At 36.7% G+C, this 27,564-nt stretch overlaps 2 protein-coding genes across 6 annotated transcripts in view; one reads left to right on the top strand and one right to left on the bottom strand.

Annotated features, from left to right (window-relative positions):
- The window catches only part of CRB1 (crumbs cell polarity complex component 1), a 135,568-nt gene extending 116,856 nt beyond the window's left edge, over window positions 1-18,712 (top strand). The window contains exon 12 of the mRNA XM_074546238.1: window positions 18,043-18,712. Within this exon, the coding sequence (XP_074402339.1) occupies window positions 18,043-18,078 (36 nt within the window). The 3' untranslated portion in view covers window positions 18,079-18,712. The remainder of the gene's footprint in view (window positions 1-18,042) is intronic.
- The window catches only part of DENND1B (DENN domain containing 1B), a 207,112-nt gene that overhangs the window by 20,294 nt on the left and 159,254 nt on the right, over window positions 1-27,564 (bottom strand). For all 5 annotated transcript variants that reach the window (XM_074546242.1, XM_074546244.1, XM_026793472.2 and 2 more), the window contains 8 exons: window positions 25,399-25,500; window positions 21,484-21,574; window positions 17,475-17,515; window positions 16,584-16,652; window positions 14,364-14,420; window positions 13,461-13,571; window positions 1,414-1,493; window positions 165-378 (listed from right to left, as the gene is read on the bottom strand). In XM_074546242.1, the coding sequence (XP_074402343.1) occupies window positions 165-378; window positions 1,414-1,493; window positions 13,461-13,571; window positions 14,364-14,420; window positions 16,584-16,652; window positions 17,475-17,515; window positions 21,484-21,574; window positions 25,399-25,500 (765 nt within the window). The remainder of the gene's footprint in view (window positions 1-164; window positions 379-1,413; window positions 1,494-13,460; window positions 13,572-14,363; window positions 14,421-16,583; window positions 16,653-17,474; window positions 17,516-21,483; window positions 21,575-25,398; window positions 25,501-27,564) is intronic.

Here is a 27,564-nt window from a genome sequence, read left to right as displayed (position 1 = left end):
CATGCAGTGGCCAGCATGAGTGTATGGTTATATAGCCCTAGCAAGACACATCAGCAATTCTAAGAACTGTGTTGCAGTGTCTGAGCTGCATGTTGCTCATTCCACAAGTGCAGGGTTCCACTGCAAATGGACTTGGGTTGGTTTTCAAATGAAAGAAGACTAACCTCAGCCTTGTAATCAATGTCATCCATTGATCTGAAGAAATCCAGGCTCTTTGCTCCTGAGAGTTTTCCTTGATCTGAACTGTGTGTGCTCAGTGTGTCCAGAATCTCTCCAAGCAAGTCCATTTCTCCTTGATGCTGAGTTATTCCAGTTTCACCAGAACCATCACTATCATAAAAGTAAGCAGAAGCTTCTTCACTGTCTTCTGATGATAACCTGAAAACAAAACTTTTCCATCAGATAGGAACATAAAAGCCATTTTATTATAGCCACTTCTGAAAGGACATAGGGGTATGCATTTCAAGAGCTCTGAATGGGAACATCAACCTGGAATATCCTGCTACTCAATAATTTTCCTGAGCACAGCTATATAGCATTGATGGAGATGCAGTTACCATCAGCTGCCTTCTGGCCTAGCCAAACATTTTGTTCTGGTGGCAAGACTGCTACTGCAACTCTTCCTCCATCACATAGGCAGAATTACTGAAGTACTGCCTATCTGCAAGGACAACTGGTGCTTTTGTCTCTTATTTCCTTTCTTGTTCATTGCAATATCTTTACCTCAGACCCCCATTCTACCATGGTCTTTTTCTACCTCTGTCTATCAGTACTGCTACAAAGGTAGTTTTCCATGGCCCACTGTTTTCATTGTATCCTTTTAACATTTCACTAGCTTCATCTTCCCTATAACACAGCTTAAACTGCTTGATTTTGCTTTCTATGTTCTTTCTGGTTTATATCCAGATGTTCATTATCGACAATCAACTCCTCAATTCAGAAAATGCCTCAATCCAGCTTAAGCCTCAACTTACACTTTTCCTTTAGTTCTCATATATGAAGACCTCAATAGAAAATCCCCAAGACATTATATGTCTTTCAGACACTTCAAAAAATGTCCCATTATCATGGCCATCACACAAGCCTTAAAGAACTGACTGGCTGAGGTCACTCCCCACCACGCTGATGAATATTTTGCTCTTTCTTTGTGTATGTAGTCTTTTTATCTAGAGGCTGTGAAGACTGAGGATTATGTCAAGCCCTTCTAGACACTATAAATAATGAAAAGATATAATAGCCTGTCCCTCTTTTTAAAGCAGATTTAAATCCTAAACTACTTGACATCATCTAGATCAAGAACTGAGCTAGCAGCCTGGACAGGAGAAAAATGTGTCACTTGAATTCTACTCTGCTGAATAACATTTGTTACCCTCTCTCCTATACGTACATAACCCATCCAGACAGGCTCCTTACTTGCTTGTTCTCTCAATTTCATCATCTTCATCTTCATCCAAGGCATCATCCTGGTTACTGAGGCGCTGGTTGAAACGAGTCTAGAGGAAGGACAATTAACATTATAATTTTGTTTATTTTTTCTATTTCAGCATATTACTTCTTTGGAGACCAGCTGCCACTTCACTCGTTAGGGCTTCTGAGCACTTGCTGAGAAAAACCACATATTGATCAAGGCTTGTAAAGGCTGCTCCAAGTCCTCAAGCAGCACCAATTAAAGAGAACCATTCTCTTCATGGCCTATGGAGGGCCTCCTTATTTATGCAAAGCCTGGTGTGCCTTATAATTTATACAAAACATTGATTAGCAGAAGACTGGATATTGGAGGAAAAGCATCACTCAAGTCTACCAGCTACCCTTTCTTGGAAGCACATGACAAAAAGCACTGTGATTTAGTACTTTCTGGTAGAAATATTTACCAAGCTTTGGTCTATTGAGCATAAAGAAAAATTGACTTTTGAAGCAGCAAATACAAAGAAAGTTGGGAGTCTCTTTATGAAGCTACATTTATGTAACAGTGCTGTACAGGATTGCAGAGTAAATAATATCCAGTTCAGGAACTTGGCACTAAGAATGCCTTTGTGCAGGCTAATTTACTGTGGATTACTATTAATTCCAACCCAGTGCACACTCAGAGCACCCCAAGAGGACTTTGCATGGTGGAGTTGGTGTGCTGTAAATTCACACATTTCTGTACAGAATACTCACCTATTACATCACATTATTATTCAGCAAACAAAAATAGTCTAAAAAATTCCACAATAATTGGAGAAAAGTCTCTATCCTGACCAGAACATTTAAATCAGGAATTTTAATCACTTGCACTTCGCAAATGACTATCTTCAGGACTATACAACTCTCATACTGGTTTTGTATCAAAAACTTTTTGTATAGGAAGTTTAACTATACTGGTCATCAATGCAATGAAGATATTGTGAACCCTGGATAACCACTAATAATTTAAAGACATATGGATGGAATTTGTACAGAGGAAAAACAGCATAAGCTAACTTTGAGGAAAATCATAAGCAAGTAAGAAGTGCTACTGCCCACATCTTATCATGCAGTTCACCAAATGCCTAAACCTGCAACCAGCCCCTGATGGGGAAGAAATATGGCCTTAATTTCAGACTACAGGAGCTTGAAAATCTCATACTGTGAGGATTTCAGTATGTTACCTATTACAGATGTTGTCAGTGTTCTACAAATACCAGGACGCTCTCTGTAACTCCCCACCCCCCCCATTATTTACAGGAATGTCTCAGTATTCACTCTTTAGAGACTGAGACATTTTTTCTGTTCAACAAGAGAGAATTTAATTAAAGCAGCAAGTTTTGATAACACTTTCCACAGCTCTTTGCCCTCAAAGAGGAAACATATGGTTCTTTATGTGTTAAACCAAGTTAATAGTTGATGGAAAATGAGAGAATTATCAGAGTATTACAACCCATCAAACAACCCTAACTGAGATTCGTTCTGAGCAAAAGGTACAGGATGGAATGCAGAGAAACAAACTATTTCTAACTCCTTCATATTTTTGTGAGTTCATAGTGCTGTTCCCATCACTGTTGCAAACAATCATTCTCCTGTTGTAAGTAAAGGGAAGTAAATCCCTCTGTTAACTGATACTGGTGATTGGTTATCTTACTGATCCCTGTCACAAGCACAGTCACTGGTGTGGTTTAAAAGTTGAAGCTTTAAGTACTTATCTTCACTGGGAAAATTTAAATACTTGGATTTGGTAACACTAGGAATTTTGGTAACACAGAATTTTCCCCAAGAAAATTCTGACATGACGTTCATTGTAATTCAAGCTCTAACCTGGAACTGGCTCCTAGAAGGCAAAATCCTGTCTGCCCCTCTCACTTTCTTTTGAATTTGCATCAAAATTAGATGTTGCCATCACATTTACTCCTACTAACATAAATATGAGATTTTGCAGGGAAGAAGATTTTTTTAAATGTTGAGAAGGTGCAGAAAACAAAATGGAAACTGACACTTGTTCATCTGTAGAGGAATTAACTCTGCCAATGGAATAAAATTCTGCAAGGTAACACTTGTTGATTTGTTGAAATGATAAATAATATTTCAAAGAGGACAGATATCAAGCTTCAAGAAAAAAAGGGGGAAAAAGGAAGAAAAGTTGTGTCTTTGACAAACAGGAGCTGAATAAAATTAAGCAGAATCAGCAGGCAACACAGGCATTGCAGTGGCCCCTCAGAACAGTAATATGCAAGTGTGTTAGTGAAAGCACAAATAATCATATAAAGGAATGTAACAGACAAGTTGATAAATCTAAAACCTCCCTCCAAAAGAACTCCTAGCTCCTGATGGTCAAACTCTTTGAAAAAAACATTTTTGTTACCAATTTAAATGATATGGGATATATTATAAAATTATACAGGGAAACTTTCAAAACTAAACCAAATAAAATGGGATTCACATACAAAGAAAAAGATATGGGGGAAGGGAAGGAAAGGAAAATATCTGGCTGTAAATAACAACCTTCTCCAGCATTTACAGCTCTGTGAGCTAACCACAGAGACAACAAGCAACACATGTTCTTGAATAGGTGACTTTCCTTTAGGAGCTGTAATAAAAACGACTGCAAGGGAGGGGTATGTCCAGACTACTTTGCAAAGAAAGAAAAAGAAAGAAAGAAACCCTTAATAAATTTCAAAAGGAGAGCCATAAAACTTTTTCAATGCTCCACTAGGCAAAGTGACAGAGTATGTGCACCTGCAAAAGCTGTCAGAGTCATTTAAGAAGTCCTTCCATTACTGACGTACCCTGCTGTTTGCAGTTATTTAAGCTTTTAATTTCTGTCTTTTCTGCATTTTGAAGTGTGTAACCTTTTTTATACCCCTTTATGAAAAAAGGACAGACTTCTGCTTCCTTCCTGATTAGCATTCTAATAACAACCAGACCATTTAAATTTATTACCACCAGAAATGATATGGCAACAGTCCTTTCTTGCTGCACCAGAACTTTATAAAGTCTTAATAGACTGCTGTCATGTTTATTTCTATAAAACAAAGGAACAAACTTCTTTAAAGTACATGGTTGTTTTGCTTCTTCCAAACAGTTCGGCTTAGATATTAAATCTATTACTTAATGTATTTACCTTATATCATAACAAGAACAGGGATTCAGCTTTTGCTGTTTCAAATTTCTCACATTTTCCTGCACATGGCATCTCTCATCTCTCATTTTGCTTCGAATATAAGAGCTGAGCACCCTTAAACACAAGCTCGTGTAAGCTGGTGTGAGGCTATATATCCTTTTTTTATTCACCATATCCATCCTCTCTGGTTGCTGCCCTGCTTCAAAATCTCCTTCTGCAAGTAGTCTGCAGCTTATACAGACCTGACCCAATGCTGATCACTGCACTAAGGAAAAGGAGCTGACAGTATAAATACAGTAGAACCAAATAAAGGGAGAGTCAGTCCTTAAACTGCTCTCTTCTTCTTGCTGGTAGCCTCACAAAATGTACTACTTTGGAATAAAAATGCCAAAATACATGAATGCTAAAGGATTTAAATGTAAGATGGTTATATTCTTGATTGGGCATGAAAGTCGATCTTTGAAATGTCAGCTTTTTATATAATGCTAGACCTTTCAGATGTCCAGCTTTTGGTAATGAGTCTGTATTGATTGATACTAAGGCAGGAAGTTTAACAAGGCTGCTGCTATTAATTACACTCCAAGTGAAAAACAAATAATCTTTTCATAAATGGCAGCACAAATATAATTTCACATTTACTGGCTACTCAATACATCAACACATATAAAGTTTCAAAAAAAGGAAAAATATGGCTTAAATCTGTGAAGTACTGCTTCCTTTTTCTTAAAAATTTAAAGAAAGATTTATTCAGCATGAGAAAAAAAATAAATACAACACCACTGTTATTAATGATTCAGTATTTTATTTTACCCATCCTCCTCTACAACCAAATCACAGACATAATTATGGCTCCATCCAGCAGGGAAGCAAAAGATCTTTCAATCAGACTTTCCAGTAAAGCACACCTTGTCGCCTTCCTTTCCGGTTAAACACTGTGACCTAAAGCCATGACTCACAGGAAGGTAATCCTCATTACACTCCTCCTGAGCTGAGACTGATGAAAGAAGAGGGAAAACAGAGACAGAAAAGAAGTACAGATTCTAATCAAGAATGCTCTGATATCACAAAACTGTCCTGGATATAAATTAAATAGATACTACCAGAAATATGGGTATGGGCACAGTGCTTCAAAATGCCAAGTACACTCTAATGCCACAGAGATCTCCAGTGACTATTGTACAGTTATAGGAAACCCTAATGCCTCTGCTGAGGTAGGATTTATTATAAGTACAGATGATAAATTTGTTGAGATAGTTAGTCACAGATAGCGCATGTAACTACTTTTGTTCTGAATTACTGTGGTGAAAAATGAACAAGCTCTCAGCTCCCTACCATTTATGCACGCTAGACTCCTAAACCCAGGTATCATTTGAGAATTGTGTAATGCTTCTCTTCCTTTTTAACAATTAATCATGCTTCCACAAATATTTTTTCAGAATAGTTCTGTTTTGCTCCAAAACAACAAGCAACCTTCCACTTTCCCTGCGGAATTGCAGGGCCTTTTTATCCTGAGGAAGCCTGAGGTCCCGCACTGCCCAGAGTGAGGCACCACCTCCCCACAGCCAAACCCTGCTTTTCTCACTGGCACCGAGGATATTCTTAGCACCCCCTCCCGTTTTCAGCTGATGATGCACCGTGGCACCGTGCCACACACCATTCTGGCTGCAGGGAGTGCACCATCCCTCCGCTTTCATTGGCAACACGCACATATGTTAGTCTTTTCAAATAGGACATGGAGATTTGCAGTGCCATTTGCAACAACTAAAGCCAGCAGCTCATTTTTTTTGTGCATGATTTGAAGAATCAGATTCACCAGGCAGAATCTGCAGTTACAAGAATGGAGAAATATAGCACTTATTTTCCCTTTTCTGATGGTGATTAATGTCCTAATGTACACTCAATGATTAGATGGAAGGAGTATTATAGAATGGAGGACTCAGAGGGTCACAGTGGACAGAAGAGCAGGAAGATAAGGGAGAATGTGCGTCAGAAAAGAAAAAGTAATCAGTGTCCAAAGCCACACAAATGTTTATATGAACAAAACCAGAAAAAGGAACGTGGATTTGTGGTAACAAGAAAGGCAAGAGATGTGGAAGTAACTCAGGTGCACGGTGTGGGACTTTAGTGAACCAGGACAGTTGTAAATCCAGTTTATTTGGCTGAAATGTGCTATTTGATACAATTCCTAAGCAGATAAAAGAGAGACTACTGGTTAAATTGATCTTTTGGGTAAAATGTGCATCATAGCCTTACATCAGCAGAACAGTCTCATGCTACAATCACTGCTTAGAGCACCAGTTGCTGATCACGTGTGACTTTCTCAGAGGGAAACCTATCAAAAATACATACATTAAAATGTACAATGTGAGTGTGATGGCAAACACAAACACCCTGCGCCTCCAGACCTCAGCAGCACCAGCCCTGTCCATCAGATCAATGGACTGTGGAAGATACTACTTAAAGGAAGTGCCATAGGAAGCTTGAAAACAGACTAATCACATTTGCAAGAAAAAAAGACTGTGCCTTGGAAATACTGACTCCAAGCACATTTCTACACTGTCTAGGGATTCCAAACAGAAAAATCACCAAGGAGAAGGAGGAGTCCCTCTTCTAGTTTGACACCAGTAAGGGTCTTCTACTCAACAAATAAGGTCTTTCTCTCCAAGGTGTTGTGGAATTTGGCTGGCACTTGGATGTTACTGATTTCAGCTATTTTTGGGCCAAAATGAGACAATTCAAAGCAAGACAGAGGCATCATCAGGATGCAATCGGGATTCTAGGTGGGCTGAGCTGTCCTTCAGTCATGCCCCTCTCTCCACTTAGAGCCTAAGGCTGCACTGCTGCTAACTGCAGCATTTCAGCAGTATCTAAAATTAGACAGGCTGAATCTGGGCTCTCAGAGATGCTGAGATCCCTGCAGGAAAGGATTTTCCTGTTTCTTCTATTTCTCCTTCCTTTTGCCTCCAGACAAACTTTTTTCATTAACTGAACTTCTTTATTCTTTTTTCTTTTCTCATTCTTAGATACAGGATTATAGAGAGGAAAAAAACGTTAGGGACATAGAATACTAGAGCTGAAGTTTTAGATGTAAAGTGGTGCTTTTCAAACCCTCAAGCCAGAAGGCAAAAGCAACATGGAAGTCAGCACACAGGTTCCAATTGTTGTCTGATGGCTCTCCTGGCTCCCTCATTTAGTGGAGCAAAACTATGACTTGTGGAAAACAGAAGATACACAGCAAAAGAAAGTAAAAGATATGACTGGCTACATTCAGATGTTGATCAATTCTCCTGAAGAAAAAATTAATTGGTTATTTCAATTAAATTCTGAGGACAGAAAAGTTCATCCAGTTTGAAGATACTCTGCAAGACCATTTTTCTCTGAGATCCTTCAGAGAAAGGAAACAGTGCTACACATACAAGTATGGTTCATTTGTTTGCAGAAGAAAGACCCTTTGAAAGGCTGCATTTTTATTTATTATAAAACTTAGAGGGGGGCTACAATAGCCAGGAAAAGCATCTGCAAACTTTTTGCTTGTATAAATTTTTCTTTTAGTAGGATAAATCAGAGGTAGATATGCTGATGACTTTGCCCTGAAAAACCAAGCATTCCACAGGGTGACAAAAAAATTCCAGAGCCACTTCCTGACCATTACCCCATCTATTTTTTATTTTTTTTTTTTGTTAAATTGAATTGGAATCAAGGTAATTATTGAAGAGATTTCTCAAGTGTTTTTACAGCAAAATTCCAAGAACAGCAGCCACAAGGCTGACAATGGTTTATGGGTGCAGAACAGACAGCACAGCTCTGGTGAGGACAGTCACTGTCCCTGTTTAGTGGGAAGCAGGGACAGAGGTCTGCAATCTTGAAATTATACCTCTGCTTGGGAGCCTCTATTCCCTATTCCTGAAAATAGTATCATGCATGATACACAATAGCATGTAAATGCTTAATTTGCACAAAATCCAGGGGCAATTTCACTTAACAGAAATAAAGGAAGGACCCCTTGATTTTAAGAGGTCTCCACTGCAGCAGGCAAGGCTTGCACAGGCAGAGGATCCCGGCGCTCTGTCACTTTGGAAAGGAACAGGAGCCACAAGAGGGCACTCTCGTAATCTGCAATTTGAATTTTGGCAGCCTAGCTTTTTCATTTTTAATTAAAAAGAAATCTGACTGTTTTGCAGAATGGAGAGATCTTACTTGACACAGTAAGACAAAAGATTTTTCTCCAAATTAAAGGAAGCTAATGATATCTACAATATTTTCACATTACACCACATTAGCTAAAGAAACAGAATTTACTGATCAACTGATGCTTACTTCAAAACTGTATTTTATAGAAGCAAAATGGGATTTACATTAAAAACTAGCTCTTACTGTTTATGACATCTTTCAATTTATAATATTGCAGTCAATGAGGGTGAAGAAGCCTCCAGCAACAGAATCAGTGTTATTTGCGGTTGGCAGTCATAGATGTGATCTCACGCACATTGTCTGAATACAAATACAGGTAAATGTACTTAATCAGATTTATGTTTCTGAAATCATTGTGGGACTGACTGTGGATATTTTTCTAAAAGACATTCAGTCATCTTATACAGAATATGTATATTCAGCACTACATTATCACAATCTCCTCTCTTATTTTTCAGGAAAAAGAAAAACTCTTCAGAATAGCCCTCTTTTCAGAATAGCCACTCTCATCACCTTTTTCAGGTTAGGAGGGTAATCAGTTACTAGAAGTCCTTTGTAGTTAATGATTATGTCGTGTATTTTACTGGCCATTGTAGGGATATTGATAAATGGGGCACTCCTGAAGGTAAGGTTATTCTGAACACATCTTGCTGCCTGACACTTGCTGTGTTTGTTGAACAGATGCCAAGCACACCTACTGCAAGCTGAATTATATATTGTTCAGTCTCTAGGACATACTTCAATAAAAGTGAAAAAGCTCCATTTGCAATACGCTTTAAAAAAAGAAAGAAAGAGAAAATATAAAAAACTCTCTTCTCTATGAGAACAGCAAGAAAAAAGTTTTGTCTAACTTGATTTTTATTAAAAGTCTTTTAAAAACCTTCTTAGACACTGTATTTGGATTCTGCAAAGTCATGGTGAGTAGTTCACTTGGTATTGTCAATACAGGAACATTTAAAGCAGTGCTGAGACACAGTGATTGGTAAATCCATCCTTAGAATCCACATGCCTATTTCTATTACAGATGGAAAGTAGTAGGTGCCTAAAGGTACAGGCCCTTTTCAGGTACAGGTCAGAACATACATTTTCTGAGAGACAAGGGGCATTGCTAATTTAATAACTGCAAAGGGAACTGGTAGTTCTTATTTGGTATTCTGCTAATCTTGCAGAGTGTTTTATTTGCCATAAAATACATTATGACTGTTGAGATCCTGACATGGTCTATTTTTAATAAGCTACCCCAACACCTGATACAATAGTAAAATTACAAAGATCATATTAATGAAATAAAACAGATCGTCCTGGCATTCAAAACAGGATCATAATAAACATGCTCTCTTTTTAATTATATATTAATTTGGAACAATTATACAGAGCTCCTACTGCATTTAGGTCCCTGTGTACCAGAAATCTGCATTACCTGGGAGCATAAAATGGCACAGAATTAAAAGAGATTATGCAAACACTGAATGCTCTATAGTCTAAAACATGCTCTGCTCTACCTTGCTCATCAATAGTTAAAGGAACTCAGCGGTTTCACTCACAGGATACCGCAAACAGAGCCTAAGCAACCTCATGCTTGCATTAACTTTTATTTCAAAAATTTTAGCTGGTGATTTCTTGTATCTTCTACATTCCTAATTAATGTAAGAGATGAAACATATCCAAGACACATTATTAGCGCTAGGCATGAAACAGTTAACAGCAGTGCACATGCCAAGGTTTTAACAAGGCTTAACAATAAAAAGCTTCAATCTCCACTTTCACTAGATTTTGTTGTTGTGGTTTTCCCTTGCTTAGGGCAATCCATCTGTTAATGTTGACTTGCAATATAGCTAAGCTCACACATGTCTAAAGAGCCTAGAACAGCGAACCTGAGCAGGAGCAAGCTCAGATGAACACTGCAGAGAGGGAACGGCTCGTCTGGGCACGGATTAATTGTGCGCACACGCGCACGCACACGGGCACCAACCAGTGCACTCCCCTCAGCTCCAGCTTTTAGGAAACACTTTCAAAATGTAAATTATAGGAGGGCAAGCCGAGCGCATCAGTTTGCAATAACACATTTAATTATTTATCCTCTGGTTAGGTTTTGACAGCTATTTTGGATGCTATAATTTTTTTTTTAATTTACTGCTGATTTTTCTTAAGCCTATTGCCAATCTGGAAAAGAAAAAATACAATAAACCCACTATGACAGCAGTGATAAAGCTTAGTAAATATTCATTGTTAAAAATGGCTCTGCACTGTGACCAGTGCTGGTATTCTCCCTGGGCCAAACTGGCTGTGTTTTCAATAAAACCAGAGAAGTATCCTTTCCCTTGAGCCCTGTTAGGCTGAGGCTGCAGTTGGAACTGTCATCCTCACACAAAAGCAAAGGGGCTAGGTTTTACAAACGCAAAGCCTAATTGGGAGATCTTCATGGCTGTACCCTTGACATTTATTAAAGCCTCATCAACAAAACAGGAAATAACCATACTAATTAGCAGACCCATATACAAACTCCTGCTTGCTGGGGTAAAAGCAGACTCACTTCCTATTGTAAAGGAAAGGTCCTCTCAGACCCCCAAATCCTGTTATGAATGAATTTTTAAAATGATCTTTCTCAGTAAAGAAAACTTTCATATCTAATATAACTTTTCAAAGTATGTTTTACAGCATCTTAGGTAACTCTCAGAATTTAACTGTTTCCAAGAAGTGGAGAAGGAAAAGCTCAATGCATACTTCTGATATAAAATATGACACCAATAGAGGCAATATGGTGCCTCTATTTTGGAAGCAAGATGACCATTAAAAGCAACTGCTGTCTCGTTTACTGTTGATCTAGTCCTTACTTTAAATGTGTATCAAATGGCCTGAACTCCACACTAGCACTAGCCTTATACTGATACAGCCACTGGTAAGGATAATTTTAGAGATCTCGGTGAAGAGTTTTGTTTGCAGGATAAAGACTACCAGAAAACGGATTAAATCTGACAACAGCACACTGAATTTCACTTCTTTTAAGCAGCAGATCCAGTACTAGATCAAACACGGTCTCTCATACACGTGCACTGTGAATACTAACATATATTCTTATTTGGATGTAAATTTTAAAATCACCACTCATTAATAAAGAATTTATGTTGTCTTATTCAAACACTATGACCAAAAATAAAAACAAGAGTAGCATCATCAGACTTATTTTTCAGAAGTCCTTTGGTTTGTTCGCTTTTGGGGAGGAGGAAAAGGAGAATTGAATGAGTGAGAGATGAAGGAGTTCTTGGAGGGCAATCCCTACGTGCCCCTTCCTGCCCACTGAGTTCATGTGATGTTTGGGACAAGAGCTGGGGAGAAGACACCTTTGGTTTGCAGCAGGGCAAACCTGTGAGGCTCTCAGTTCCCAGCTTTGTTGGTAAATTCACCCCACAGAAACACGTGTGTGTCCTGTGCATACCCATCCATTAACACGCGTGTGTATGGATGCACGGAAACAAAGCCAGACACAAATCTGCACTCCTGCCTTCTTTGCAAAGCTAAAGGACAACTGGTAGAAACTGCAATGATTACAGGATTTAGCACTGTACAGCTGGACAAACACAAAAACACAGAAAAGTTCAATTGTTGTGTCTGAACACACACCTTCAAAAGAAATCTTTAATTGTACCAAGGTGAATTATATTCCTTTGTACACCTGGACTCCTGTACATAACAATAGGCAGCACTACCATATCAGTGAAGCAGAAAGTCTTTGTATTATTTATAACCTTACTTAAAATAATGACTTAATACTAATGAACAATTTCACCATCATTTAGCAATCATCTGCACCAGTTCTAAATTGCATTCCAGAAACTTTTGATAAAAACTAATTCAAAATCAAATTGATTAAATAGAAAATCCAGATTTTTATAATAAATAATTATACCTAGAGCAAAAAATAAATGTTGCTAGATTGGTTGGACTGAATTTATATACATAATTCTCATTAGGAAGATACAGGCATTAAAAATCCACATGTATTAAAAACATGCAATAACAATATAATGTAAAAATAAATACCTGTATACTAAAAATAAGTAATATGCAGGTAAATATTTGTAGGAAAAAAAGTGTTAGAAAACCTACTTTGTTTATATTTTTGAAATGAAACTGTCAAAATGAATCTGAAAACATTAAAACACTTGCCAAAGTTGAGACACTACACCTGTTACTTCAAATCTAGACTAGAAAGGATTAGAGAACAAAAGCCAAGACATTAGCATTGCATGAACTAGCTGACTTATTAACAAAATAATAAATCACAACTATCTGAGCAAGGTTAAAGGCCATATGACTGCCAAAACAATTTATCAGAAACACAAAATTAATATGCCTTAAAATAAATGAGATGGGCTTCTCACAAAAAATACATTCTGGTCTATTCATAGATATGTATTAATCTTTCTCAAAACCAGTATTTAAGAATTAAATCTCAGATCCATCCTTACAGGTCTCTTGTTCTTTCCCCTCTCAACAGGAATGAAACACAAATAGCATTTTTTTCTCCACACACACAGCATAGCAGTATTTCTATAAACATAGCCTTTTAGTCACACTATCCAAACACAGGAAAATCATCTTGGAAACAGATTCACAGACACATGACTCTAAGAAGCAAAAATTTTTCCCTATATATATATATGAATGCAAACAGAAGTTTCAGGTGTCTTACCTGTGCCAGTCTTCGTTTTTCTGAGCTTGTTCTTTTCTCAGGATGCGATGTGTAGACAGGAACAGTCTGTACTGCACCAGCACTACACGTTCCACACTCTTCCTCACTCTCCTATGCAACAAAACAGATTTAAATTCCTTTATTTATAATCATTATCTGCAAACATACCCTCCATATTATGCATGCAGAATGCATTCAAAATTATCTTGCCACAATCTATTACTGTCATGAAAATACCATCTGTAGTAAGAAAATCAAATTTAACTTTTCAAAACGCCAGATTACCAGCATGGTCATTTAAAAGTTGAATTGTTCAAATGTTTTTGAAATTTCTCTTAAAATAGCATAATAGGTATCAAAAAAATGGTTCCTTCTCTGCACAGAAAAATCTTACATGGAAGCAAAATTCCAAATGGGAAAGGCAGCTGCAAAATGCCTAAACCATCTACTCTGTGTTCATGAGGTTGCTTTTGCAAAATGAAACTATTCATTCACCTTGAAACACTGCTATTGTTCATGTATCTTATGGAACTAAAACTGGACAACTGCACCTCCTGAAATACAGTGCACTGCAAGACTCTCCCTTCTCAAATTCTCAGCTTGAAGCAAAGGCTTTGATTGTGATATCAAAGCAATGAACTTTATGAAAACATACATCCTCTTAATGTATCTTTGAAGACCTCTGTTGTTCTATGATAAAATATGCAAACAATAAAGAGATTATTCAGTGGATGCATAGAATGACAGATAGTTGCCAGAGGGCTCGTTATGAAAAATGTATTGTTGAACAAAGGGCTAAGCATATTTCAAAAGTCATTAAAAACACAAATCTCATGTGATTTGTAAAGTATAAGCTTCAAACTGTACAGGAAGCAGTGTAAGAAAGTAAAGTGTCCTACATACCTTGTGTTTTAACTTACTCTTCACTTCTTTTATTCCTTGCCTCGCCTGGTTTTTTGCCTGGAGAAATAAAAAGACTTAAATTGCTCTGCAGGACACTGGCTGTAGTCACAGAACATGCCTTATGATGCCATACTTATTTTGTCTTTTTTATAAACATCTGGTGATATAGAAAAGGGCAATAATCTTTATCATAAATTTCAAACATGCACTACCACTGTATTTTTTTATATTCATGCTTTCTCAACAAATTTAAGGATTTTTTTTTCAGTACATCCATGCCAGTTATGGGAAAACATACATACTCAAAAATTCTCCATTATTACTAGGGACAGGCTAAGAATGATCATCTATATAACTCCTTTATTTGAAATGCTCCTTTCAATTTGAAAGGGTATTTTAGCAATAAAGCATGTTGAAAAATGTGAAGATTTTTAAGATGACTGCTACAGTGTTCCAGTCTGGTAACTTGCAGGGCAACATCAACCTTAAGAGAAATGAAGTGATTTCATATGCAGATGGAGATTTTGCCCAGTGTTGCTGAACAGCACAGTGCTGCTATTTAGGGGAGAATTCTGTATGCATTAAAAGAGACAGACAAGAATCATTGTTGCATAGAAAACAGCAAGAATATTCTTCAATACAGAAAGGAATTATCAATATGGAATACCATGTTGTTAGGCTAAAAAAAAAATGAGACAAGAGGGAGAGAGCGAGAGAAGGGGGGAAGAAGGAAACAAAATAAAAGATGAGGGTATAACATCAAAAACCCTAACAGAAAAAAGTTGTCTTTCCAAAAAAAATATGGGAAAAAACTACAAAAGTTTTTAAGGTTGTACTGGAAATAGGAGTTTTAAAACACATTCAAGGGCATAAATATCTAAAAGCCATGTATTTTCCTGTAGTTTTTTGTACATGGAAATTCAGAAAAAATTTCTTGAATCAAGAGGTCATAGAGTCTTTTTGATCCTTAAATCATACATCCATAAGCTCAGTAAGAGCACGATGGGGTGCCATGTACCAGATGCTAACCTGAAAGCCACTTTAAACTTTCCAGATCCTGCTCACAGCATTTGGATGAATTTTGGAGTGCTCTGTTCTGACTCTCAGGGATGGTACCAATGACATTACTCAAAGCTCCAAATCAGTTATGTGGCAATTAGGAAATGCATATTTCAGTCCTCTGGTAGTAGGCTCCATAAAGGACAACAATGTAAGAAATTAAATGGGGTAGAAAAATGGATATCATATACATAAAGATGCTCAGAAGTTTACTGCAGTTTCCTGGCATATACAGAAGTTCACTCTGAAGAACCTTTACTAGCAAGGGCATAATTATCAAAATTGAAGGCTGAACCGCAGTCTAAGATAATGCAAATGAAGAAGAATAATTTGCAGATGAACCATTTTTTAAATTATAAATGAGTCCATGAATATGAAGTATATTTAATTTATTTACCTGTTTCTTTCCATGACTGCTGTGTTTTTAAAGTGATGTAAAATTAAAAATTCTATTTGAAAACTTTACTTAAAATACTCTAGTACACACTGATTTACTGATTTATTCAGGACTATTTATAATGCATCCACCTAGTGAAACATTTGGAAAAGCAAAAAGGAAGCCAAAAATGTTTTTCTCTGTATTATAAAAGCAACTTTAAAACACTTCTCAGTTCATTTTTTTGTTATGCTGTTTTACCATACTGCATAATACAGAATAATCTCATATGCATCATGGGGTAGGCAGTCTTTGAAAAACAAGATCTTTTCAAATGAAAAGTATAAGCATTAAACCCAGTTAAACATGAGCATTCCACTGTCGTTTTTAAAAAGGAGCAGATGATTTGCTGCACACATTACTGATGCTTTACCACATCTTAATAGTGCAGCACTTACTGCCAAAGTGAAATTACAGCTGTGTATCAAATACCTAAATGTATTCAAATAAGCTTCTAGTGTCTATGAGGACAGAAAGAAAACCAGCACATTCATGCTTTGATAAAGTCTATTTTTATGTACAAGCTATCTGGAAGACCCTGAAACAACTCTAAATCCTACTGCTATATGAGAAAACAAAGAAAGCTCAACACTTTCTACAGGCTGAAGCACTTTTTTGCAATTTACATATAAAATGCTTAGGTTTTTCAGCATTCAAAGAGAATGAGAGGTTGTCAGAAATTGCAGTATTTTGATGTATTATTTATTTGAAATAGATGATCTTACAAATTTATATGCTGTTTTCACAGCCGGGGTGGCTTTGGTCATTGCTGTGTTGATCAGTGCACCGCCTTTCTGAAATACACAAAAAATGTATTTTAGTAATACTTTAACACAAGGCAAACCTTAAGACAACAGCAAGGAAAAATAAACTGCGTGTGCTGTGAAGAAGTAACAACCCTCCTTTGAAATGGGCAAGAGCAAGCACAGCTGTGTTTCCTCCCCAGCCTGCTGTCTGCAGCTACACAAGGGTTACAGTACGTCATTCCACAGCTGACACATTTATCAAGGCACTCCAACAGAATGATGGATTTTCAGTCGTCATTCACTGTTACCATTTCAAAATCAATTCAGATGTTAGGCTATTTTTCATGTGTTCCTATCATATTTATTATGCAACTAAAAAAACTTTGACCTGACAGGAAGAACTATCTCGTTTAATCAAACAAGAATTCTCTTAATCTAAAATAATGTATTTTATTAATGCTGCAGAATAACAAGGTTATACCAAGAGTCTTGTACTAGTCAAATGGCACAAATCCATATTAACAAAATTGCTATTTACTAGAAGGGATAAGCTTCTTATCAAATTGCCACACCTAATTCAGTGTCATGGAATGCAGCATGATACTGAAAGCAATGCAATCTTAAACTATACAGACATAGAAAACTTACGCATTTTGGCATTTGTTTTGTGTATGAGAAATTTTTAAAATTCTTCTATATAAAAACTCAAACAATTTTTGCAAATACTATGACTTGGTATTTCTTACAGAATGTACTTATATCTTTCTCACAAACGAACAAACTTTTACCATTTTCCCTACTGGAAGTAGGGAAAAGGACTGAAACCTAAAGGACAAGGTGGCCAGTATAATTACTTAACCAAGTTTATACCTTCACTGTATGCATCCACTGCTGATAAGATCTTGAATTTCCTGAAAGAGAAATGTCAAATTAACACAATCAAACATACATTCAACATTTTAAATGCTGCAACCCTCTTCACTATCAGAATAAAAAATGTACTTAGAGGATTACTTATTCAATTAATTATTTCCAGATAGACAAGGAATGTAAAGATAATAGTGTGTGTACACTAAGACAGAAACTCAGGAATCTCTTATTGCTTGTTTTCTCTTTCCTTTATAAAAGCTTGTTTTCACCACAGTTTTTTATTCCAATTAAGGTAAAAAGTTAAGGAATTAAAATGATGATAAGGTAGTATGCTTGAAGAAAGTATAAAAAGAAAAACACTAACTCAAAGTAGACAATAATGTATTAATTGCATTCAAGCATAATGATCCCTCTGGGCAAAATTTCAAACACAAAAATGACATGGACTCCAGAAGGTAACATGCCAAGGTATGAACATGAGAAAAGTTAAAAGGTTACATCACAACTATATATTTCTGTGGAGAAAAAAAATCCTTTTAAATTATTAACTGTATCTACTTTCTTTCAGAACGAAAAACCTCTAACAGCAAGTGAGAGCTACTGACTTGTGTGGGACCACTGAGGACTAAACTGGCCACAAAGGAGCACCTTAAATTCTACTTGATGAAGTCAATACTGCTTCCCAAAGGTGCTTCAGCTGAACAACAAGATTAGGTCCATGATCCCTGAGAAAGTTTTAGAATACATCAGTCACTGGAATACTCCAGTACTAAGAGCTGCTTCTGACCCCATACACGACATTCACTTTGACAAGAATGCTCTAGTTTCAAACTGTTTGGCCATGTTGAAAGGACCATACTGATATAACCTTACAGACTTTAAACAGCTTTTAAAACTCAAGTGTTCCCATAATCCACTAACTAATGCATGGCAAGAATTATTCCAATGGCTAATGAAAGCTAAAACACACTCCTAGAACATTTCAGAGAACTAACTGGATCATCGGAAAAGGTATTGCCAGTCTTCAAGATGAGGTGAAGCAACATGAGCTCTTTAGGCTCATCATGAGTACTTCAACCCATTCCACTCAATTTTTACAAGCAATTTTGAGACAGCCAGACTCTCAGGAATGATGGCACAAGTGAAAGCAATGCTTGCTTAGAGAGTAGAGACCCTCATGATCATTTTGATTGCATTAAGAATGGCAAAGAGCAACCTAAAGCAGAAACAACTAATTTTTCATTTCTTCGATGTGGTTCCCTAGAATTGTCAGGGAAGGAAGCACATAAATGACATGTACAATGTGAAATCTAACCACTGCTGGGGTGTTACGGATATTGCATTAACCATAAATGCTTTCTTTAACATGGTATTTTGTCACTTCAAGTCTTGTCAACAATGTTCACGTATCACCTGTCTTGAGGTGTCCTTAAGTCTCTCCACAGCTGAGCTTTCTTTGTCACAGCCTGACTTAAACAATTAATAGAAACAATAAATAGCATCACAGCAAATGACCAAGTTTAATGTTCATCTAGTCATGTAGTGACTCTTCAGGGATGACAATCAGAAAACAGATACTTATCTACTGACAGCCATGCTAACATTGCATTCCCTCAGCAAGAGCTGAACCTCCTGAAACCCTAGCAAAAAAAATCTGAATTCTTAAAACAAATTACCATTACAAGGGAGTTTCAAATGTTTTTATTTTTTTCAGTTTTCCTTCTATTAGCACCAACGATATTAGACCAATTAAAAAAAAAAGGCTGTTGTGGTAAAATTAATGTAATTAAAAATTAATTAACATATTTTACAAGAAAACTGAGTGCTAAACCAATCCATCACTATATTCTTGTATTGAAAAGCTCTTGAGAACTATACTTATATAGAAAAAAAATAAAAGAAAATAAAATTTCAATTATAAAAAGTGCAACTGTAATGAAGATGCCTCACAAGTTCATTTTCAGATGTAGACACAGAAATAAGTTTTGATCACTTTTTTTATTGTTTGTTTATGGAAAATCATAAAAAAAGAAATTTAAGATTTATTCTTCAATTTTCTGGTTTAGTTAAACTTGTATACGTGCACAAATGCAAATTTAGAAAGAGACTACTTAAAGAAACACTTTCTATTTGAATTTGATTCAGTACTTTTTAAATTATACTGTCTACACCAAGAATGTGTTCACCTGTTCTTTTAACAGCTTGGAGCTAACAGTAACTTTCTGTGACTTTTGTGAAATCTGGGTTTCACCTGTTTTTTTCAAACCCTGGGCTTCCTGCTGAAGCTGATGGGAGTTAAGTCCACAAAGAGATCATAGTTCTACCCCATTAGCGTCACAAAATGTCACCTTCAATTGCACACATATTGTTAGCCCTGCACTTCATAACAATAATGAGACAGCAGTTATGTAAATACTGAGTATGTGCCCTAAGCAATTTGTCCACAGCCTGGCACTATCAGCTTGTCTGACTTGAAAAGCACACGGGCAGTGCAAGGCAGCCCAGCGCCGCCAGCAGAGCTGAGCGGTCCCTCCTGAGCAGAGCCAGGTGAGACACAGTTCACAGCCTGCCAGAGCACAGCCAAGAAACAAGCTTTATCTAACTTCCACTGCAGTTTTATTGCAGCCTCCTGACCCCTAACTGCAGTCAGCAAACGAGCTCTGAATACTGACATCACCTATCTGAATAATGGATGCTCAAAGTCTCAAATCTGCTTGCAGAGCGGCGTAACTTACCCTAAAATGGCAGGGAAGAAGTAAATCTCTGTAAAACTTACCACAATTTGATCAAGGAACAAAACCTCAAATTATGTGCTAGATCCTAGCACAAGACACAGAAGGCAGAAGAAGGCAGTAAAAATTTTGAACAAAAGGAATTATGCACTTGAAGAATAAAAAAGTTATTTTTTCATGAGGTGCAGATGGCTCTGCAGCACTTGATAGTTTCTCTGTGGGGGCCAAATCCTCTCCTCAATGTGTCCCATTCAAGGACAGTCTTGCAAAGGAAGTCCATCCAAAGCTGCCATCTGCACCTCAGTGGAGTTGCTCAAATCACATAACCTCCATCTACTGAGGAAGCTTCTCCACAACTTTCAAGACTAACAATAAAATAGCATTTGTACAGTCATGCATATACTGATCCTATCTTTTGATACCATCTCTCACACTTGGGCTGGTTTTGGCTACAGTAGAGTGAGCAGCTGTGTGGTGCTGGGTTTAAAACATGACAACACCCAAAATAACAATAAACCTGTCCTAAATGTTTAACAGGAAACCACTCCATAAACCTGTGAAAGTCAGCACTAGATTCAGGATGCACTCCTCCACATGGGTTAGCTGATGTGAAAAGTGTTGTAACAATTGTTAGTGAACACAACTGAGGCAAACAACATAAGAAATAATATTTTTGTTTACAAAGAAGATAAATTTCCATGTCCCTTCTCGGATCATATAGAAAAGTAAAAAAACTTCTGCTTTTTTTAGAGTAACACGTTCATTGGAGAAAGCAGATTTCCCTGAACATTCAGGACATCACTGTGATTTCCGCACTGCAGGAATAAGTAGATGTGAAAAGAAAATGAAGCATTTATGGAAAAAATAATTACCTAGAAGTTAAGCAGCACAAATGTCAAAGTTATTCTGAAAATACAGTTTACACAGAATGCATAATATATATAAATATACAGTTAAAAATGTAAGCACTATAGCGATATCTCATCCTACACTGAAGTATTACTTTACATGATTAAACACACATATCTAATATTACACACATCTAATATTACACATATATCTAATATCACATATTTAATACACCGGTGTAACTAGATACATAATAATGTGTATCCCAGCAGTGATTTGTTAAAGGCTAAAACCTTTCCAAGAATGAAGGGAAACAACAGAACAGTAAAAAGATCAATGATGTTTAAAACTTACAAAACATCATGAGGACATCATGTCAAACAGTTCCCAAAGAAGTGTCAATGAGTACTCCCAAATTAATTCTGTACCTCCACAAAAGCCTCCTGCTGTGATTTCTTCTTCAAAAACATCAGAGAATCCTCTTCCAGCATTTAATTTTGATAGCCGACCATCAATAAACTGGAGGTGAAAAACAAAGGGTCACACACACTTTGTTGTCTCTTCTGTTGCTTCACAGTGTTAGAGTTTTAAATGTGTCCATTACAATGGAATCTGTATGTTCAAGACCATTTATGTCTTAAGGATAATACACTGCTCTCAGATGGACTTCACATCTTTACACAAGAGCAGGTGTAACTATGAGCAGCAGGAATATAGAGTATAGATCAAGAAAATTATTTCTATTTTCTGTATTTTTCTAATGGAAAAAAAAAAAATATTTCCTTAATTAATAGTAACTCTGGATTTGTCATCATAACCATATAAAGGTCACTAAGCCATTCCCTGATGTCCTGCTGTGAAATCATGGCTCCTTTTAAGCACTAACCCTTATTTAGGTGCATCTACAGATGCATATTCCAACAGCTATCCTCATGTAGAGGTTTCAGCTGCAAGACCACATGAAATTGCAGCTACAAATAAGTGCATGTACATAGATGAAATGATCCAAGTGTGTCAGAAAAAGTCAAAACTAGAAAATTCATGATTAGGCCACTCAGAAGGGATGAATACATTCTTTTCAAGAATTATCAGGCTTCGTGGCAGTAGAACAAGCACATTCCTATAGATTTAAAATTCTTTCAAGAAGCAAGCCCTCCCTTTTTGTTTTGGAAAGGCTAACTCAAGTCTGACAGATAAAGTGAGAAAGCAATTTTCCAATTACACACTACATCTTCTAGCAAGAATTATGAGTTATTCACTGGTACTAAACAGTACATAGGAATGAACCAGAATTAATTATTGGGCTGTATCATTTTTTATGACTGATTATCCAAACAGTGTCAGTGACAATCTGATGTCTGCCAATGAACAGACTAGTGACATGAAAAAACAACTTCCTCAAAGTACAAAAATTCCAGAAGCAAGAATAAGGTAAGCATGAAGATATTTCTCTCTTCCTTGTCTAAATTCCTTCTTATTTCTTCATTTTACTCCAAGCTGGCCTTTTTCCAAATAGGCTGGTTCATGGTCAGACCACTGTGGGATCACTGGATTATTTCACAGTAAGAAAATGAGATAAGAGCACCTTTAGCTACCGCTGTGGAACAAAAAAAAAAAAAAAAAAACCCAAAAACAACAACCTCCACTCCCATCCCTTCCTTTGAACTGTACCACATTATCACTTTGGGGAAAGCTATGAATTCATTCCATACTATAAACTAGCACAAGATTTATGGACATACTCATCATCTGGTAAAATCCTATCAACAAAAGGCTGAGACACTGACTGAATATGAGAGGGTCACACCAATTGAGTATTTAATGTAAATACTGACAAAGAGAACTGTTAGCAAAAATATACTGGAGACATTATTTAAAAGAAATGATAAGTGTTATTAGTGGTGGTAGTAGTAGTTGGTACTTTTGAGTAATTTACTGTTAATGGTTGCCCTTAAACTGCTACATGAAAAGAATAGCATGTGGAATTACACATAAAATTTATGGGTTTTCCCTTTCCATTTTTCAAACCCACACCCTTCAAACCCACAGACTGAAAAATCTGGGCCTGCTCTTCCAAGAAATATATTCACTTTGAGGTCCAAAGAACCCTTGGATGACAACCTCTTTCAATGAAAAACTAGCAATTTTGTTACCCTTGGGTTTTAAGGTGACTAAAGACATTATCCTCAACTGATTTTGAGTTCTAAAACCAAAAGAGAGACTGCATATATACAGAATATCCAAGTAATTTTATCAATTTTAAAACCAAACAGTTTTTAGAAGCAAAGAAAACATCATAAATGTGATTTCCACAAAACAGCAGCTTATATTTCACAAGAAGAGAGCTCAGCTCATAAAGATGGTAAATGAAATTTGAATTACTAACAATTTTCAAAGGCTTCTGATTTCTGCATTCATTAATTATTTTTCTAAGTAACACTTTCTAATAATATGTTAAGAAAAAATCCCAATAAACATTGCATATTACCTTGCTGACACAAGTACACTATTTAAGGAGATAATCTGGCATTAGGCTTCAGGCTAGTTCTAAGAATGAATTCATATTTTCCCCGGACACTCATGACAACTATTTGACATATCAGATGCAATTATTAATTACCATGTTTGCAGCTTGATACAAAGGTTAGTTACCTTCCATGATAACCAAATTAAAGGGACAAAGCAGGGATTTCATAGAACAGCACAAATAAAGCTCACTTGTCAATTATGGCAAAATGGGTGTATTTAAAGTACCAATTTTCTGCTTGGTCTAGGTTTAAGGCTCCCCCCAAGAACTATCTTCTATTTAAAAGACTTTCAGAGCAGAATAAAATACAGTTTGGTCTCTTTGAATACAAACAACTTTGAAAACAGCTCATTTGTCAGTGGGAAAAACTGGAGAAGATGCAGCTGGGCTGAGGATTAACTGAATAAGTAGGAGTAACCTTTGCAACAACAACCAGAGGAATAAAAAAAAACCTACTACTACTATTAAAACACACACATCATCAAAATTGTTACTATTTCCTAATCTTCTATTATTTCCTTCAATTGAAATAAAATTAAAGCAAGCTATAAACAAATTGTAAACTGATTCTGTTTAATTGAACACATTAAAGTGTAATGGGTAAGTACAGAGCCAGCCCATTCATGGCAGCTAAAGGTTTTGTTTCAGTACTGCCAGTGTGATAATGTTTTAGAAACATTGCTTGCAAGCAGCTTTTTATTAAGAAAATTTCATGCCACCTTATTGCACAGAGTAAACCACACTTCAATCAGTTACTTCTTCCCATTTCAATCCAATCATCCAGACTTCAAAAGGTTTCAGATTTCTTATTGCTTATTTTATATAACCACAGTAAAAATGAAGGAGCCCCATTTTGTGATCATATTTTCAGGGGGCTTGTATAAAGTACCATCCTCACCCAAATCTTTACAATAGACACTAACCTCTGATTAACACCAAATGCTTTTTAAAAATTAGAAGATTCTACATATAATAGATTTCCCTAATCTACCATGGTTGTTTATCTTCAACGAAGTCCCCTTGATTATTTAAACATGAACTCTCGTGTATCAATCATTCCAGGCATTTGCAGGCAAATATATATTTTCACGAATCTTCTCATTTCATTCACATTTTCCTTGATTTTCATAAATGTCTAGTGATAAGTTTAACACCCTTTTCATGCAATGGGATCAACTGATGAAAAGAGAGAAAAATTCCAGAATAAAATCAAAGAACAAAGTCCATTTCAAAGACTGTAATCAAACTATAACTGAGCTGTGCCCAGATATTCAACAATTTGTCCTCTATTAATTCAAATTCTGCTTTAAGAGATCAGCTAGAATACTGTTCAGACCACCCCTACAGCTCAGGTTTGTGACATTCTCTGTGTGCATATTTCAAAAAGCCTAGAAAACAAAACTGCAGTTGCAGGATGAATCCAGTTTTTAAATAAAGACCAGCGAATTCCAATTTAAGTTAAGCACTCTGCTGTTCAGGCTCTTTGGGCATGAGCCAAGAGAGCTGAAAATGAAGTTCAACCATCAAGCTGGGAGATCTCTGATTTTTCTTGTTTAGTTGGGTTGCTGACTGGCTCTGCAGAGATGCTGCACTGGCTCTGCACCCTGGGGTTATTTTTTTGTTCAGTTTCACCACCACTCCTTTGAACTATAACTGCAGACATAAAAATACAACAAATCTGGGATGACTGTACCCAAAGTACTTGTATTTAGATTTCAGCCCATACTTTTGTAGGCTGACAGAAAGGAAAATGTACTTAAACACAGATCTGTTTTAACAGAAAATCCTTAAATATGGGCCATTTGCCCTCTTATACCTGTTTAAACAGTTGAAGATTAACAGCTGTTTCCAGGAACTGCTTAGTTGTACTGGAACGATGCTTCACAAAACTATTCTCACAAAAAGTTATAGGCTCTCCCTAAAAATGAAACAGGAAAAGTTAGGATGGTGAGCATAGATATATACTGTAATTCAGTCCAAAAATATGTGTCTGCACCAAATTAATTCTATATGTATTCTACCAAGACATGAGAAGATTGATAAATACATTGCTGATTTAACAGGAAATGATTGAAACACACATCTATTTTATTTTTACATAAAACAAAGGCTACAAACTGAAACATGTTTATGAAAAAGGTTTAAACATTAACACTGAAACAATAAAACTTATTCTCCCACATGGGAAAAGTGCAGAACCCTTGGATGATGAAAGAAGATAAACAAGTATTCATTGAAAAGTCAGAGCTTGTTGCAAAAAACTGAAAACAACACTCATTGAAAGAAAGAAATGTTAATGAAAATCTTTATAAACAATCAGATTCTTTCCTCTGTTTAAATGAAATTCCCTAATTTCATTTAAAATTTGCTGTCTTCAGTGTGCACAGACCACTGGATGTTCCTGAGGAGCATTTCTCCAATTTTCATATTCTTTTCCATACTTTGTGATAAATACCTGAAGCTGTTTGGCGTAACTGGACAAGTAACTATCAAGTTTGCGTGGCAAGGAAGGTACACAATCAGATTTCACTGTAAAGCTGAAAGGCCTCTCACCCAAATTTACAAAACCAAAATGATTACCAGGCTAGCAACAATTACCAAAGATCTGAGACACAAAACTTGGAATGCCACAACGTGCCCCACCCAAATCTACCATTTGAAATTTTACTATCCAGAAGCTGCATCTCCAGTGCAGTCCCACAACAGCATAAAAGATACCTCAGCCACTAAGAAAGATCAAAGGCAGCTGCTACACTGACCTTCACAACAGCTCCAGCCACTTTAAAGACAGATGCATTAATGGCCATGATCACCCCAGCTTTGTGCTCCTAGCCCTGTTTAACTCCAATGACACATGGCACTTCTGCACTTCTCCATCATTGCAGCTGACTGACGGGAGCTGCTTCCAGAGTGTCACCAAGCACTTTCTCCAGGAGACTTAGCTGAGTTTGCTGGAGCAGTTGTAAATTATTTTCAATTCCTCCTTACACCTTGTTTTTAAATTGCTCAAGTGTGACCCAAGGGAATGTTGCAGTAAAACCACTGTGATGTCATTTTAAAGTCTATTCTTATATTATCAAAAACTCCCCTTTTTCCAAGTCTTTCTTTTCTTTCTGACCCAGCAAAGTATTTAAGTACAACAACAAGTCTTGCATCCTTACTTCTTTATGGAAGCTGATTTTAGAAAAGATCTCTCACTGGAAGAACTAGAGCCTTAGATGTGCACAATCATTGCCCTGTCCCAGGGTAGCTCAGTGCTCTGAAACACAAACACAGCTCAGTACAATACACAACACTGTGTTCATCAAATCTCCAGAAGCACTCAAGTTATTCCCCCTACTCATCCCAAAATAGCTGGTGAACATTGTACACATGCAGGGCATGCTGGATCTGCCAAACAGCCTGAAATATTTGTGGTACTTTAAATGGCACTGCCTTCCTGACCCACTTTGCATTAGCTATTCTTGAGCTCCTAAAGACTCTTGTCTTAAGAAGATGACCCCAAGCTACTTAGCAAATCAAAGTGCATCAAAACAAATGGAACAGTCACATAAGACATAGTATAAGACATAGTGCTCCTGAGGGCAGACTCTCTTCTCAGTTCTGTTCCTCTTCCAAGAAATTTCAAGGCAGCAAATTAAAAGAACTCCCTATATATACATACACACACGCGCGCACACACACATATCATATTTATTTAATTATTTGTTGTTGTTACACAAAGGAAGCACTTCTGGATACAGAGGCTTTGTAGGAGTGCAGCTCTGACTAGATGATGGCTCATGACATACTAGGAAACATTAAATTTAGGAATAAAGAGAGAAAGAAAATATTTTCAAATTAAACTATTTAATAAAATAAAAGCTAAGCTATGCTTCTCTGTGCCAGTCTCCCAGTTCTCTTGGGAGAGATGAAAAAAGAGAGGTTATCTCCCTACAGGAGCGAAAACAGGCATGCTGGCTCTGCCCTTTCACAGCAGCCA

Source organism: Zonotrichia albicollis, chromosome 8, assembly GCF_047830755.1.
Source record: "Zonotrichia albicollis isolate bZonAlb1 chromosome 8, bZonAlb1.hap1, whole genome shotgun sequence".
NCBI lineage: Eukaryota > Metazoa > Chordata > Aves > Passeriformes > Passerellidae > Zonotrichia > Zonotrichia albicollis.
Note: the sequence above shows the minus strand (reverse complement) of the source record. Positions and strands in the feature narration are given on the sequence as shown.